Source organism: Acanthaster planci, linkage group LG12, assembly GCF_054643075.1.
Source record: "Acanthaster planci isolate LZ-2023a linkage group LG12, COTS_SCS, whole genome shotgun sequence".
NCBI lineage: Eukaryota > Metazoa > Echinodermata > Asteroidea > Valvatida > Acanthasteridae > Acanthaster > Acanthaster planci.
Window position 1 is genome coordinate 12,155,405 of NC_141788.1, and position 17,351 is coordinate 12,172,755.

The following is a 17,351-nucleotide window of genomic DNA, read 5'->3' on the forward strand; positions in this document are numbered from 1 at the left end:
ATGGTCGCGCACCGTGCCCATGATTCTTTCTTGGCAGCGAGCCATCTGCCCATCTATGGCTTTTTGCAATGGTCGCCTAGTGACACCCTAAAAATACAATGCAATTCACCGATCAAATGGCTCGTTGGGTCAGCTTCGTTCAATCCACTATGCACTTGTAATATGTTTATTAGTTTACTGGCTCACCTTACCCAATACTTCCAGAATCAGTTCACGTGTACTACTGTCTACATGTACATGTAGAGTAACCGTCGAATCATGCGCCAAGCACATCATGATCATAGGTACATCAACCACATCCAAAAGGTTATCCCCGATCACTCGTCAACAAAAAATCAAAAGGCCTATTTGCTGAATAAAAAAATGGGGAATTTATCTGTTAATCATAAGAAATCAATAGGCTTATTCACTGAATCAAAAAATCCATTTGTAGGGGCGATTGACGACTAGAAATATTAAATCTAAAAAATAAGGACACAAAACGAAAGTTTAGTATTTAAACATATGAAAAGTAAATTTTTGCAAAATCAGAGGATTTGGTTCGTCGATTTCAAAAGCAATAAAAGGATAAGATGATCAATAATAAATCAATGAAAATGAAAACTAAGGATGATACATAAACTTATGATTAACTTCAAAAGAAAACAATTATTCAAATAATAACCCTTACTCAATCAATTAAATTAATTTTACATTCGTGAAAGTTAATCATGAAATATATCTGGAAATACACGCAAAATTATATTTTATTTTTTTTGTCATAATTCCACATTTTAAACAATTTATTTAAAAACAGGTTTATAATTCCCATTGGTGTGTGGGGGACATGGTGCAATTAACTTGAACCCCATGACGAATTCTAGAGTACGGCTCTCGATAGCCCCCCCCCGCTTAAACACTAAATGCCCCGCTGATGGACTCCCTATACAATGCACAGTCCTGCAAAATGAAGGACCGTGCTGATCCAGGCAAGATGGATCGGGTGGGATCTCATGATGAAGATCTGGCAGGATCAGGAAAGGAAAGTCTTGCAGTTGATCCAGTTCAGGTGAGGATCGTAGAATTCTTTGAGAAAAAATCAAACATGTTATAGAGTTAATCGTAAAAAACAAATCACTTTAGAAAATTCATTTGATGCGTGAGATTGCTGAAAGGAATTGTTATTCTGTAATGCACTTAGACGTTGGGTTTTGTTGCACCACGAAGTTGTCATTGGCACATTGGATAGGCTGTCATCCTGTGCTGGAGGAGGTTTCAGCACACGTCCCCGCACCTTTTAACTCGCATTCTCAAAAGAAATATGCCTTCACTTCCGAAAAAAAAATCGGACATCGGGCAAGAAATGAAACTTCATTGGAACTTTGTAGCGTGCGTCAAGCGTTGTCATTAAAACTAAACTTTATCAGGTCCTCGAAATTACCAATTTTTTTGTGGTCTGGAAGAGTAGCCTTGCTGGTGGACCACGCAGCAGTTATTTTGTTTTTATAGTTACCAAATATCTAGTCACATGATAAACAACATGGATTACACAACGGGCAAAAAAGAACAGACCCAATACGATTTGTGAGGTGTGAACGGTACTTACGGTACATTTACGAGTCCATGCAGTCTCTCGACAGTTTTCACTATCTCCAACTTGTGAGTAGAGCCAATGTATAAACGCCGACCAACAAAAACATGACTGCCTTGTCTCCCGAGCCTGAAGCTCTGTGCTGCTGGCACGCGTGGCTGGCCGCGGCGCGGTTGGCGGCGGCCCGAACTTTGCTGCAACGTTAACTGATTTCACTCTTCAAATGTTGCAGTGTAAGTCACTCAGATAATAAGCCACTGGGACATTTTTGGCGTGGGGATCAATGTATGAGCCGTTGCTTATCTTACGAAAATTACGGTATTTAAAAAAATATTTGTAAAAACACATACAACAAAGGAGCAAACTCACAAGCGGGGCGGGGGGAGGGGGTGTAGTTCAAACCCCCAGCCTATCGTTGTTGTTTTGTTGTGTTTTTAGTTTGTTGGGGTGTTTGTTTGTTTGTTTGTTTGTTGGGGTGTTTGTTTGTTTGTTTGTTTGTATTAAAGAAAAAATTAAAGCATTTTAATTCCCTCCCACTTGAAGACCATCATTTTGTCTTGAGATCATAGAAATACTTTGGTTTTATTCTGTCCTCTAAAATTTGTATTCCAAAACCAGGGCACCAACTTAAAAACAAAAATCACTACAGATAAAGTGAAATAACACATTTCATACAACCAAGGTAATTTTCTGACCAAACACTAGCAATGACAGAATGCATTATTGACTGCATTAACGGTAGCCTTATGCACGTCGCAAGAAAGGTGGACAGCACCAAACCACGACCGACTTGATCCCAAGTCTATTTTGGTACCCACGATGGCGCAGCAAGCCTTGGCGCAGTGCCGGGATCCATTAGGGTTTGCAGTGTGTGTTTTGGTTCCTGAAGTGTGGGCACTTTTTATACAGTAGATCGTTCGGAAAATGTGGCTTTTTCGTGTGGGTGTGTGTGTAGAAAGAACTTTTGTTTTCCGAAACTTGTACCTTGGAGGGGAAGCCGACCGTGGTTATGTTCTCTTAAGTGAAGTTTATGCAGCCCATTTTGATCATTTTTTTGTTTTAAATGTACGTTTAACCGTATGTATTTAATTCCATGGTCGAGGAAAATGTCCCAGCGGAATATAAAATGCAATCTATTATATGATCGAAGCCGTGGTTGTGTTGTGTGTGGTTTTAAGCCATCATCAGTGGGCTAGACTAACGACATTCTACACAGGCAGGACTTGTGAGCGTTCCAAGTTGGGTGATGGGAGTACTTTCACGGGTCAGTGAACAGTGACTGCGGGGTACTGCTGCAGTCTTGTTCTTCCTTCGTGCGCTCTTCGTGCACCCATAGTGTGTTCGTCGTGTAAGAACGAGCAAATGTCGAGCGAGATAGGGCGAGTGCCAGCGCTCGTAACACGCACGACCTCCCTCGAACTCGAAAGGGTACTTACTTGAGATCACTGCTGTACATGCAAAATGTACATTCCACTTTCAAGAACATGTTTGAGCTGTTTTGAAAGAAAATTCATTTTCTACATGTATCAACAAGAATAAGTGCGTATGAATGGGCTTCATATTAACTGATACGAATGGCAAACTACGAGTGGATGATACTTTTTACTGAAGATGACGTTCCGGATAATGAGAGAATTTACTTAAGGCCCCCAAAACAATAGTTGTGTTTCCCTTTTCATGGCATCTGAAAATAGGGTAGGTAGGTAGGTAGGTAGGTAGGTAGGTAGGTAGGAAAAAAAATTTTTTTAGGAACTTTTTTTTATGCTGATTCATAAGTGCGGTAAATGTTATTATGCATACCAATACATGTAATAATGATAGCATGTCTACCAATAGATGTAATAATGTTAACATGTATACAATACATGTAAAAAGAGATCAGGTTTGCCTGTTTGAAATTAAAGGAATACGTACATGTATGCAAAAAAGTTTTCTTTGTATAAGAAAATAATTTATCATCCAAAAATAAATTGCCACAGTAAGATTATAATTATAATTTAAATATGGGGGGCTACTTGAGTAGGGGACGAGTTGACCTGAGGATGACTTGACGTTGGGACGATTTGACCAAACATGGTATAGCGCCGCATAGCTAGAAACCCTGCCAGGAACATCAGTCTGCATCGTTTGTCAAGTGACTTGCCTGCCCGACCCAGTGCAGCAAGATCCAATACAATGTAGCATGAACAGGTGGACTTTCTCCAAGGCTACACTAATGATTAAATTGAAGTACCCATGAAAATGCGAGCAAGTACGAGGACTTACGGCCGTTTACGTGCACTTTCGAGGGTCTCGTAACTGCTCGAGATGTCCCGCAAACCCTCGCAATACCCGCACTCGCTCAAACTCGCTCGATAACCCTCGTGTGTACACGTAAATAGACCAACCTTCGAACGAGCGTTTGCGAGGGTTCATTGACCCATGAAATGACGGCTACTTCCCAACTACGAACCATTAATGCGGACGGACTGTTGATCGGTCGAATGGTAAGATGGAAAAACGACGGTCAACGCGACATGTGCAACTTCGTAGTCGGGCCTGGTATAACGGATTCCTTTTTTAGTGTGACGTATTAGAGAATAGCTTTCGTTATAAACTATCGATATGTTTTGTTCTATGTTCCATTAATTAAATAGGGCTTGAATGTGCAGGTAATTAACCATTTGTATCATACAATGTCGTAAGTGGTATTCATCGTAGTAGTTGGAAGAATATCTGTCGTGGTAATGAGCTTTTTTGTGTGAGGTTTTCTCCGTGTATGTGACCAGTGAACGACTCTTGCTTGTCCGTTGAATGTTTACGCCAGCATTTCACGTCCGTTTTGAATTTCGTAAAAAAAAAAGTGTTCATTGTAGTAGTCCTGACTAGGTTTAGTGCCTTCGTCTTTCGTGAAGGAGTTTACACGTGATTCGAATGGTTTTCATTACGTGTGAGTTTGTAGTTAAGAATGAACTTTGCTCAACTCGTACCTAAATGTACTCGTGCAAATAAATTCGTGACCCAATGGTTTAGCGTGTTTATACACAATTGTCACGGCTTTAAGTTTCGTGAATGACTCTGCGTACCGTTATTTTAGTTGGTTCAGATTGTGATTAACTTTTATATTATTCTTTTACAGATACTGGGGTGGATGTTTCTACAAGAGATACCATGTACCTTCAACTCGGACAATTGTGGAGAAGCTCACATATATCTTTTTGCTTAGTCGTTGGCAATTAAATTTTGCCATTTGAAAGTAGTATCATTGGATTTTTTTTATTTCCAAGGGGCAAAAATACATGTATGCAATTTATTTCCTTCCCCATTGTTATTATTTATTATTATTAGTTCTGAAATGTATGAATTAAAAAAAAGGAAAAGACTGACAGACACTGTACGTTTTTGACATCAACGCCACCCTTTGTTCAGGTGCAAATGATCAATTTCTTCACATCCAAATATATGAAAATGATAGAAAATCATGTAACTGCACAGCACTGTTGCCAATCCCTAAATACACATTTTTCACCCCAAAACGAGAACCGTTCAGTCTTTTGACCCCAAACTTGACACATGATGTCGAAGACTGATTTCGGCTTATTCCTGAAAATTTCAACACAACTAATCAGTTTTTCCAAACACAAATACAGGAAAATGATAAAAAATCATGTAACTGCTCGGAACTATGGCGAATCCCTAAATACACATTTTTCACCCTAAAAATTGAACCATACAATCTTTTGACCCAAACTTGACGCATGATGTCGAAGACTGATTTCGGGTTATTCCTGAAAATTTCAACACAAATGATCAATTTTTACACATCCAAATATATGAAAATGATAGAAAATCATGTAACTGCACAGCACTGTGGCCAATCCCTAAATACACATTTTTCACCCCAAAAAGAGAACCATTCAATCTTTTGACCCCAAACTTGACGTTTGATGTCGGAGACTGATTTCGGGTTATTCCTGAAAATATCAACACAATTGATCAATTTTTACAAACCCAAATACAGGAAAATGATAAAAAATCATGTAACTGCTCGGAACTATGGCGAATCCCTAAATACACATTTTTCACCCTAAAATTGAACCGTTCAATCTTTTGACCCCAAACTTGACGCATGATGTCACAGACTGATTTCGGGTTATTCCTGAAAATTTCAACCCAAATAATCAATTTTTAATTTTTACACATCCAAATATATGAAAATGATAGAAAATCATGTAACTGCACAACAGGACCCGAAGCCTGAAACGGAGACAAAGTTGAGTACGTCGCGCGGTATCTTACGATCGACTAGACTGTACACACAGCATGAGTTTACATTTAGGTGCAGGTACATACGTGCACGTTCAGGTACTAGGTATCAGGCCGACTGGTTTGTGGTCGCACACAGTTTGCAAGGGAGCCTTTTACAACATGGGAATCTTTCCGGTTTAACCGGAATTCCGTTTTTTCACATTCAAATTTGTGGTCTTCGAGTTTAGTGTAAAAATGGAATAAAATCTGGGAGGTAAGTTTTGGTGGGGTAAATGTTAGTTGACCCATGGTTGACCACGCGGCGTTCAAAATTTCCCTAAAACTTAGTGAAAGTTGTACGTTGAAATAATTCGATTTACACGACGCTTCGGACCCCTTCGAAGTGTACATGAGGCACTAATTTCGCGGATTCCCACAAAACGTGAATTCTCTTTGCGTAACCAAAGGCAGGAGCTAGTGAAGAGTGGTGTTGCTATATTAGCTCACGCTTGTGCTTCGCCACAGCCACTTCGCGTGAATATGACCGGTGTCCACAAAAATCTGATCCTTAAAAATTAGAATCTTACCTGTTATTGGTTAATTCCTCTCACATGACTGGCCATTCTCCTAATTATCATACAGCATGCAGCCAAGTACAAAAAGCCATGCAAACATTTCCGTAAAAGGAGAAATCAGAGTAATTTTCAAAAACTGAGAAATGTACTTGAGAATTTTAATAAACTCGCATTTCTTAAATTATTCATGTGAACCTTTTCTTTCATTCAGTCAATGAACTTTTATTTCCACAATACTTCAAGTTACATACAATCCAAAAAATGTGTTAATGAAATTTTATTAATAAATTTTACATAGCGTCACAGTTTTCACGAAGAGACAATTTTCTCTTCGGATTGCAAAACATAGGTTTTGAGAAAATCAAATGCTAAATTTCGTAGAATTTAGCATTCCTTTAAATTCACCAATGCTTCGCCCATGCAATAAGGGATGTTACATGATACAAACCTAACATTTCTAGAAGATAAAGTTGTTTATTTTGTAAAAAACGAGATTGTTCGTGAAATGCTCAAATCTGTGTGCCTTTTGTACTATTTGTGAAAACGGCACACACAGTGCACGCACGTGTGTCAAGTGCAACATTGTTACATTTGTTTATATTTCTGGAGTCAAATTGTCTCTTCGTGAAAAATACAAAACCAGTTTTGCCCATGGATGTGATCTTTTTGCCAATGTTATATCTATGGAAGACAAAATTGTCTCTTCGTTTAGTTGAATATTACCTCACAGGGATCGCCATGATTTGGGTGATTTCAGTAGATTTGGAGAAAAAAAATTAAATCAAGTTGTGAACATTGCAAAGCCCAGTTATAAATTAAAACCATAAACATTACAAGAACTATTGAGTCGTCTGCAACCCTCATCGATTGCCTTGATGCATTCCCGGCGCCAGTATATTTCTAACTGGCCCAGGCCAAGCGACGACTTCTCTCTGACAATGGCCTTGACGGCATTTAGGCGGACCAGATCAAGCTTCTCCTTTCCCCGCACCCCTTGGCAATTACTTATCTTCACCTCCCTCTAGAAGAATAATACACGGACCAAAGAAAGTGAAAAATTTGCCTCAGATTGCACAACATCTGCAAATCCTGCAACGGGATTGTCACCATCTTTGCCGGGGTGCAGATGACCTTGGGTGACCATGATTCCTGTATTTTGAAGAACAAGCGAAAAGACAGTTGCGCTGTATTACATGCGTAATCTTGGCTCTTACAAAAGATTTTTATGTTGGTATATGACCTAATTTTATATCATATAGTGGTATTATTGGTGTTATTATTGAGGTCACACAACCTATTAGACTACGTTTTCTTACGCACTTTTATTAAGAAACCACAAAAGTATTTTAGCCAAACTGAAGTGTGAAGCCAATAATCTTTTTGAGGCACCCTGTTGGCGTTCTGCAATATAAATTAAAGGTAACCTTTCAGAAGCCCATTTTATATTTTACCTGTTTCCAATCACGGCAGTCAATTAAAAAAATGAAAACAGTTTTGGTAATTCCACGCAACTTCCATTCAGATACATGTAATACACGGTGTATTCTTTGCAGAGTAACTACAGCAATCCCCGCTATAGTTGATCTCATCCCAAGATATACCAGGCAAGATATGGGACGGAGGGGTACCCCCCTTACCTGTCCAATCCCTATACACACTGTAGACTACTGTTACCTAACACATCCCTCCCAGAAGTGTAAAGAATTCCTGAGATTCCGATCAAACAATGACCAACACAAAAGGTTCTCTCCGTCCCATATCTTGCTTCAAACATGCTTCAAATGTCCCAATAACTTTCTTGAGTGGAAACAATCTGGCAGTCAATGTCACAAGGCTCTCCAGTAGACATTCATCACCCACGTCCTTCTTTAAACAACACAAAATGACTTTGACCTGAAAGGGATTATTCTAGCCACGGAATTGGTCGGTATTTGTAAGTAGACGGAGATTAAAAGTAACAAAGCGCAAGGAGCTTCAAGAAGTGAGAGACTCTGCTCCAGCACAAGGTCGCACTTATTAATTGACAGTAGGCGGGCCCACTTGCTGCCCAGCCCAGCTTTGGACGTACGCGTCAGATGGTGGACTCTGAGGCGACGAGTCCAAATATATTTTTGAATATACCGGAAATACCACATACATCTCACGACGTGAGCTCATTGTCATTATCGTACAAGTCGTGTACGAGGTTTTCCAGACTTGCAGGGGGTTTCTGTAGAAGTCCGGACCCAGCCCTGTTTGCGAAAGAGCCTGTTTTTCTTACTTAGCTTTCTTGTGGAACAACCGAACCGTTCGCCTCGTGACTATAGAGATGATCTTTTCTCTCAAAATTACATGAAAGTGATTTTCTTCAGTTTCTATGAATGTCCAGGGCACATGCAGTTGATCACTTGCAAATTATATTATTAATGGAAAATAATCACGAACGAATAACAGTCTATATCAATTTGGCAAAGGTATATTGGCAGTTGGTGTTTTTGTGCTAAATATACACCTATGTCACGTGATGGTATTTTCGGACAACATGAACCGCTGTCCTAGTCCGTTGAGCTCAATAACTACACAGGTTTTAACCAAGCTATGAGGGACCTCGTTGGAAAATTCCTATCGCTCGATTATTGGAATTATTTTTGCTTGAAGACAGATGATCACAGCCCTAAGAGTTTGCCTCTGCCTTTTATTCAAAATTAGTTTGTCTTAAGAGTCATAAAATCACCAATAAAACAGTATCGATTTTCTCATGGAGATGTTTTTACCATTTATCGCAATGCATGCTCGTGCTATTTGGCAGAACCAGAGAATCCAGTCTTTGATTAACAATAGTTATTGACGCTAGACTCTCTGAAATCGCACACACAAATTTAAAAATGAAAACTTGGATCGGTAGCATATTTTGAAATTGCCCAGTAAACAGCTCAACCCCTACATGCCTGAGCTTGATTTATTAGACTCGGGCTTTGTTGTTGCGCCTTCATGAAACACTCACCCACTTGCCTGCATGTCCTCGCGGGCACCAGAACAGAAACGCCTGCACCCATATTTCCACGTAAACACGTCTGTCCACACCCAGCTGTATACCCACGTATAAGCACCCTCAAACGGCACCAGATGGTCGACTCCGGCATTCTTGCCTATGCATCAGCAACGAACAACCCTAAAATTGACCTAAAATACCCATTTGTCTGTCTCGGTTATTTATTCAGTAAAATGTGTCTTAACCTCTTTTTAAATTATTGGTCAACATGTTTCTACAGCTCTTTATAAACAAAACAAAGAAACAGAGGGAAAAAAGAACAGTAGCCGGTTATGAAGACTCCCAAATCCAAAACGTTTCAAAAAAAGAGAAAACAATCCCAGCATTTACGATTTAATAACAATAACAACGATAATAAATTTAAAACACGCCGTATCCGCCAAAAATTGGCGCCCATGACACCCATGTGTTAGACCTAGTCTTAAATAGTAACCGGGCCAGTGATTCAAGCATTTTTTATTCCACAAAGTTTTCAAACACAAGAATTTCAGAAAAGATCTATGTCTCCCTAAAAGCTACGGAACAGTCAAACTGTACATAAAACGAGCAATCAGACATTGATCAATATAAATCATGTCATTACGTGTACGTTGCTTTCCACGACCACCGTTTCCTGTCTGAAATTTTCAGGATATCCCTACAGAGGTTATGAGATTTTATATTCCACTTCCACCACACTCAGAAGGAGCGGGTCTTTATTGTTCGCCTACCATCCGGGCCGGACAGTGTACAAAATACTATGTACTGGACTCGTATGTGCAACGACGTCAGTATGGGAGAACTGATTTGCAACCGGGCCGGCAGCAGGGCTTTCCACCGAGGTCACGCGTTGCGCATGAGTGATCCTCGTATGCACTTGTTGTTTATTGCACTCGATAGCGCCCGTGAGCGCTCACGAGCGCTCGTGAGCTCTCGTAAATGCTCGCGGGTACCCGCAAGCGCTCGTTACCGGCAGCAAATTTTACGAGCAGATACGAGGGTTTAGCCGAAACTTCGAGCGAGTACGAGTGCGAGGAGTACTTCAATTTAATCATTACTGTAAGTGGCCTGAGAGATCGAGAGTCAGGAGTTACCAGACACCGCAAACTCCAACAGTTCTTGCTATTTCTACATGCAGACGTAGGCCTGACACTTCCGTATGCACCATAAAATACATAGGCCTACTATTACGTGTGCATTTACATTTGTAAACTTCGCATGACAGCAGACCATATCCTAAAAGTAAATCACAATGTCACAAGAAAAGTTTTGGCCTACATGTAGCTAGGCTTGCTAGCTGCCAGATGTGGAAAAAGTTACAACAATATTTAGCTTGTTGAATCATGGATGTAAATCAAAACAGATGCAAAAGAAAAATACTACCAGATGAAAAGCACCAAAGAGGGGGCCAACATACACATTACTTCTTTAAAAAAAGACCTGGGGTAACGTAATTAACATGATTATCTGGTGTTTTCCACCGCAAATAAAGATCAATGTCATGGCATGTCATGCCATTTTTTTTCAGGAATGAGGGCTTGCCCATGTCCAATTTGGCTCTAACTTTTATATCAACATCATCATTGATTGATTTTATAACATTCTGCGATTTTTAACAAACACGGGGCCTACCTGGTTTTTATCCAACCCCGACAAATCATGGAAGAAAATTAAAGAACACGACGCGAAATGTAGTCCTCGCTTGTCGAGCCTGACTTCTACATCGTGCGGTTGAGCGATATTTTTTTTCACATGTATGATGCCCCACGGACCGGACGTACATTACAATGTACATGTGCATGTACACCCAAACCGTACTTTCACATGCTTCGCGCTGGTCCCTGTGGCTTACGTCACACGAGAGCCCATTGGCTAAACTTTGGTTGCCTAGTAATTTACTTGTTCTCTTGTCCAATAGTAAATCAGTGTGCGGTCACGAGGTTCGAAGACAGCAGTTTCTTGGCTGCGGCTTGCCTTTGGATTCAAGACACCCGCTTCGCCGGTGGCTTGCACATGCGTTGTTTCCAGCCGTCAACGAACTTGGTTTTATTTATACTCATGGCTCTGCTTAAACTGGTTCCCGTTCCCTCTGTTGTCTCATGACGTGTACGTCTGACTGCGACGGAGGTGAGCAACATCTGCGTGTTAGACTATGATTTGATCCGACAAAGGACTCAGGTTTCGGGCAAATTCATACGTGTACATATAGTGTATTATACATGTACACTGTACATGGGGTGCGGGCGTGGCATTAGCAAAACACGCTGGCACGGTTCCAGGATTTAAAACTCTACACATGCATAAATAAATCTTGTTAGTGAAACACTCATGCTTTAATAAACTTGCACACATAACCTTTTTTTCTTTTTATTTTATTTCAAATGACGACAGGACACACTCTCCAAGAATTTTCCCCCAAAAAAATTAGGGTCCGGCCGTCCAAAATAGGGTCGGTCGTGAAACGGGAAACACAAGTATTTTTTTTTGGCCTAATCCCATGATCCTCATATTAATGAGAATTGACTGAATCCTTTTGATTGTTACAAATACTGATAGAAAATTGAGTATCAGACAAAAACAAACAAACCAAAAAAATGAAAATATTAACCTTGGCAATTCCAGCTTTGTGCGCTCCCATAGACTCCATGTGTGCAATGTAGGCTGAAAAGTCTTTCATTTCTTCCAGGTCTGGGCGAAACACCATGATTTTTGGTGCTGATGAATTATGTGAAGGTGGAGCCATGGTCGTTGCTTGATGGCTCTGAAAACAAAAAGACAAACTCAGCCAGATCTGTACACATGCTCTTATTTAAGAAATTTACAGCATGAACATGCAAACACAAGCAGCTTCATTAAATATTTTCCTAGCTTAATCATTTCAATGACGTTTACATACTGTATAAACACAACATTTCTTGTGTTCCTGAGTTACACCCAAATGCCAAAGATTGGTTACTGATCCTTCCACTGTCATTCTTGCAATTTAGCTTAGGAAACCAGTGTAACAATTGTTTTGTCATGTTTCTGAATTCTAATTAACATGTTTGCCTATAAAACTGCAACTTGGAAAGTCCTTGCTGTGGAGAAATCACATGCAGCACGCATGAAATTGGTTCCGCCATCACGCTGCGCTGCTGAAAGATACACTTTAGACGGCCTGTAAACCAGACTCATGCACAGCATTAATCTGTATAGGGCAAGCTACACATACATGTACACATGTACATGTACAGTAGGTCAATATCTTCACGGCATTGAAAATACTACTTATGGACACAGGTCTGTGGAAAAGTTGGCAGACTACAGTGTTCTTTATCGTAGGCGGCACCTGATGCAAGCGCGCAGCGCAAAGCCCCAGAAAATTTTGGATTCTAGAAGCTCTGTGGTAAAATCTGAGGTATTTCCCGGGCACTTCCTTTAAACTCCTTGAATCAAATTTGCTCGTGTTGAAATGTAGGCAATATTGCTATCAGGAGGTCATCAACAGTTGATTTTATTTCGGGGCAATTTTCTTTTTTACTGATCAGGACTCGCCATCAAGCGGATGGTTCGGGATTACATGTACACCTACAGTACGTTGCATTTGAAAGTTAACACTGCGAAATGGAATGGGAAAAAAAGCAAAATGAATTCGCATTCGCATTTTGACCACAACTTTTTCCCCCTGCGAATTCCAACGAAACGGATGCGAAAGGGGCGAATGACGTGTGAAAATAGTGCAAAAATCGTGTGAATCTTTTGTACACACAGCGTGAGACATTTACCAAAAAACATTGAGAAAAAAAAAGAGTGTGCGAAAACAGTGTGAAAATTTTGCGAAAGCAGTGCGAAAGAATCCGAAAATCATGCGGAAACTTGCGAAAACGAGAAGCATTGTGCAGCGAAAATACTCCACACTTGCCAAACGCACATGACTATTATGCAGTGAAGAGTCCATTACGCAGACTGCACTGTGCTTGGGGCCAGTCGGGGCCAACTCACCACGTGGATGTGTGCTGTTGTAGTCTAGTAAAGATTTCCTCAGCTGAGCCGTCCGATCAATGCAGCGCGATCGTGGGGATGTGCTCACCACGGCGGGCACATGGCGCAGTTGTTTTCTTGGATTACCATGAAAAAATACTCGTCAATGTCGGAGAATAAATGTTTAAAAAGTTTTCTGGATGTTGGGTGATTAAACGGGAGCCCCTGAGTCACGAAGTCACGAAGCACCTGAAATATATGTATTACAACAAACTTAACTTGCTCTCCTGTGGCGACATGGTTTATTTGCCCACTTTTTATTTATTATCATGGTGTAATTTGGCACACAAAAAAAATCAACAATGAAATACTACATGTAGTATTTTGTTACCGAAAGGTTTCTTTTGATCGACAAATAAAAATCAACTGCTTAAATTGTTTGTGCATCTTCATGCAGCAAATCTCGTCTTTTCGCTGATTGTGTTTGGTGTGACATATTGGGTCTGTTTTCACTGGGGTTTCTGATAAACATGTTACTTTCTGTGGTCACATGGTTATTGGAAAAGTCAGCAATTGGAGTGTCCATGAATGGGCATGCAGTAGCAGTCAGGATGTCGCGGTAGGTGTAGATGCAGTTTGTGCTTCACGATGCAGTGCAGTATGTACGAGATCCCGTGGCGGTTTTTGAAGAGATTTGGTAGTATTTTTTGATCGGCGTCACGAAAACGTCGAGATAACCAGATACAAGGCATTTATTCCGAAATCACGGTACATGGATCTGCCAATATATGTAAACGTATTTCACATACATGTACATGACAACATGTTGATAAATGTACATGTGCACATACGCGGTGCACATGTTGAGCATCCATCCAACTTCCAAGTGGGTTAATTTAAATGCCAGCTTGGATTTCGCCTGTCGCATTGTATTTTGCTCAAAACCAAGAAAAATACTGTGTTGAAATTTTAATGCTGTCTTTCTCAAGTACAGTCGACTCTCGTTAATACGACGGCCTTGGGACTTTCTAAATTAGCTCGTATTATCCGGACCTCGTCTTACACAAAAGCTGCAGTCCGGCTTGTCACATGTGTAACTGATTGACTGCACCGTTAAGCGTACATCATGTAGAACTTCCTGTACATACATGTACATGTAGGCCTACATGTACATTGTATGCGCGTACGTGTGGTTTGGAATTTAATTTCAAAACAGTTTATGATTATGAAAGTGAGAACTGTACTTTTTATGAATGAAGACTTGAAATAAAGAATAACACAATACAAGAACGGAGAAACTGGTCAAGTCGGGTTGGAGGATGCATGGTTGGAGCTATTTACATCCCCAGCACGCCGCAATGAGATCGGCATACAACGCACGCACCTAAGAACATCAACATTTTAGGTGGTAACCAACATCAATGCTGCGCTTGTTGCACAAAAAGGGCGGGAACTAGTTATTGGTGGTGTGGATCAGCCAGTAGAGGGCTTCACTTGGTGAATGATAACCGCAGCGCTTTACTGCTGTACACAATCATGTACGGAAGAGCCTTTCCGAATTCAATGGATTGACTGATTGACAAGTTGCCTTAAAAAATGCTTGTGCTAATTAGACGGATAACAATGCATTTGCACACAGCTGGGGCCCCAAAATGCTCGTCTTAAACGGAATCTCGTAACACGCGAGCTCGTACTATTGATTTTTTTCTTCATAAGAATGTGCATAATTCAGTCGGGACTGGCAAATATACTCGTCTGAACTGGAGTCTCGTCTTACCTGAGCTCGTATTACCGCGAGTCAACTGTAATCTGAATATTCCTGAGAATTGAAGAACTTTCAGACTGATTTTCTTATACTTTCCATACTCAGAGATGCGCATGTTTGAAACCACAGAGAACAAAAACTTCTTGATGTCTACATGTACATGCACAAATACTACTTAATGAAGAAAGCTTGCAAAATTATTTCCCCACTACCACAGAAAATCTTTTCCCACTTGTGAGAAAATGTGTGAAAATTTTTTTCCCATTTGTGAGAAAAAGCGTGAAAATCTTTTCCCACTTGGGGTAAAATCTGTGAAAATACTTTCCCACTTTTGTGAGCAGGTGTGAAATTATTTTCCCACTTTTGGCACACTTTTTCAAAATTTGTGAAAAGAAGAGGAACTCTCTGGGAAGAGAAAAAATGCAAAAAATTTTTCCCATTTTGGTGTTAACTTCCAATCGCAATGTACTGTGCGTTGGTGCAGCACGCGTGGATGATGCACAGTTGCTTTCTTAATTCGAGATCTGAAAAATAACTCCATGGTCAGATTCCAGCGACAAAATCCTTTAGTTCCGGTGAAATACGGTCATTCATCCACCTCACGTATTGTAAAAGCTATAAAATTACTTTTAAGATCTAAGCTTTTAATCTGGACTTAAGGGATCATCAGAAGTGACAACACTTCTACCAGTAGTTCTGAGTCACTTTAACTGGTTCAGAATAGCAACAATTTTATCTCGTGAAAAAGTCAGCCAGAGCCACTGTAGCAAGCTGCTTTTCTAATAAATAACTCCTTGATTTTAAGAAAATCGGTTCATGAATAACAATTTCTGTTAATTAACAAGTGAAACTTGTGTAAGTTTTGACTCGAGTTTTTCACCTGTACTTCGAGCAATCAGCGACTACATGTGTATGACGGCCCCTGCGCTGCACAGTCCACGAATCCATTACATGTACGTCACACACATGTACATTTCTGTCATGCCGGTGTAGTTGAGTACGCCAACGCACTCTATGTGTGTGCACTTGTGGTGTAATCCACAACTATGAAAAACATGCAGTGTTCTCCACGGGCTGTTTTAATAGCAGGGCGGACTCTCTGCCAAAATTTTGGGCCGCCCTGCTAAAATTTGTGCCGCCCTGATACTTTTTTGAGTAGTGTATTTTTCCCCAAATGTCTACTTTCTCAAGACTTTAATTAAAAGGAGGTTTACCGCAGCTTGTGGATCAAGTTTGAAATTACGGACGACGCTTATGATGTACTGACAATGACAAGGAACACCAAGAGTTGAGTGCAGCACGAGTCTATACGTGACGTCACGTTATGTAAGGCATGTGTATTGGTGTGGACTGGTCCTTCTCCTCTCATGTAATGCATTTTCAAAATGTAGTAGCATCGAGAACCAGTTTATTAAAGTAGAAATTCCCTAACGCAAGAGGGCATATTTTTCGGAAACTAGGCTACATGTAGGTCCAAATAACTTGGCTACAGCCTGATGTTACGCGCAAGTCTATGTAGAGAGGTCGCAGCCAGTTCCCAATTTGTTAACGTGTAATTTAAAGCCACAGCCCAATGAATGATTCGGATATCAGATCTCAGGTGATCGTTGGCTGCCTACCGTTAAATATGCATAGTCACCGCGTGTCCGGAAAACCATCGCGTATGTTTTGTACATGTACACGTACATTGTATTGCGCAAGCATGTACATGTACACAGTGCATGTTACTGGTTCCCGCAGTGCAACATTGTTTTGCACAGTGTGCGAGTGTGCGCAGGCGCCAGTGGAAGGACCGTGCCATGCCTAAGTGGCCCCCACACTCTGCTCCGGTGGAGGGGTTGCTTCATTTTTATGACATGAGCTGGAAATTGTAAACTTATCTTTGCCTTAACATATTTCTTGTGGCCTTTTTCATTCAAGGATGCATTTTGAGGCTTGTTTTTACTCTGCCTTTTCACAGTCAACTGAAGAATATCCTAGCCAATATTTCACATTGTAAATGCAATCAGATTTGGGGCCAAATTACAGACGAATGTGGACTGGAAATTGCCCCAGAATGCACCACAGAGCATCTAGAATCCAAAATCTTCCGGGGCCCTTAAGCAGGCCCCAGACCCCATGCCGTTGGGGCTTTGCGCTTTTCAAGGTTTTTCAAGATTAGTGCATCTCGTTTTAACATCCATACCTCAGTAATACCCCCTGTGTGTTAATGACTTTCAACTTGCCGATGACATTTTGTGAGTA

The 17,351-nt window shown here is 40.6% G+C and overlaps 1 protein-coding gene and 1 long non-coding RNA gene across 4 annotated transcripts in view; both read right to left on the minus strand.

The window, feature by feature from the left end:
* The window catches only part of LOC110985312 (lysine-specific demethylase 4A-like), a 178,095-nt gene that overhangs the window by 152,644 nt on the left and 8,100 nt on the right, over positions 1 to 17,351 (minus strand). For all 3 annotated transcript variants that reach the window (XM_087143837.1, XM_022246251.2, XM_022246250.2), the window contains exon 2: positions 11,991 to 12,143. In XM_087143837.1, coding sequence (XP_086999963.1) covers positions 11,991 to 12,125 — 135 coding nt within the window. In that variant the 5' untranslated portion in view covers positions 12,126 to 12,143. The remainder of the gene's footprint in view (positions 1 to 11,990; positions 12,144 to 17,351) is intronic.
* Positions 139 to 11,984, minus strand: LOC147797158 (uncharacterized). Its single transcript, XR_015427316.1, has 2 exons — positions 9,356 to 11,984; positions 139 to 7,521 (listed from the first exon to the last, which is right to left on the minus strand). It is a non-coding gene; the product is annotated as an uncharacterized LOC147797158 (long non-coding RNA).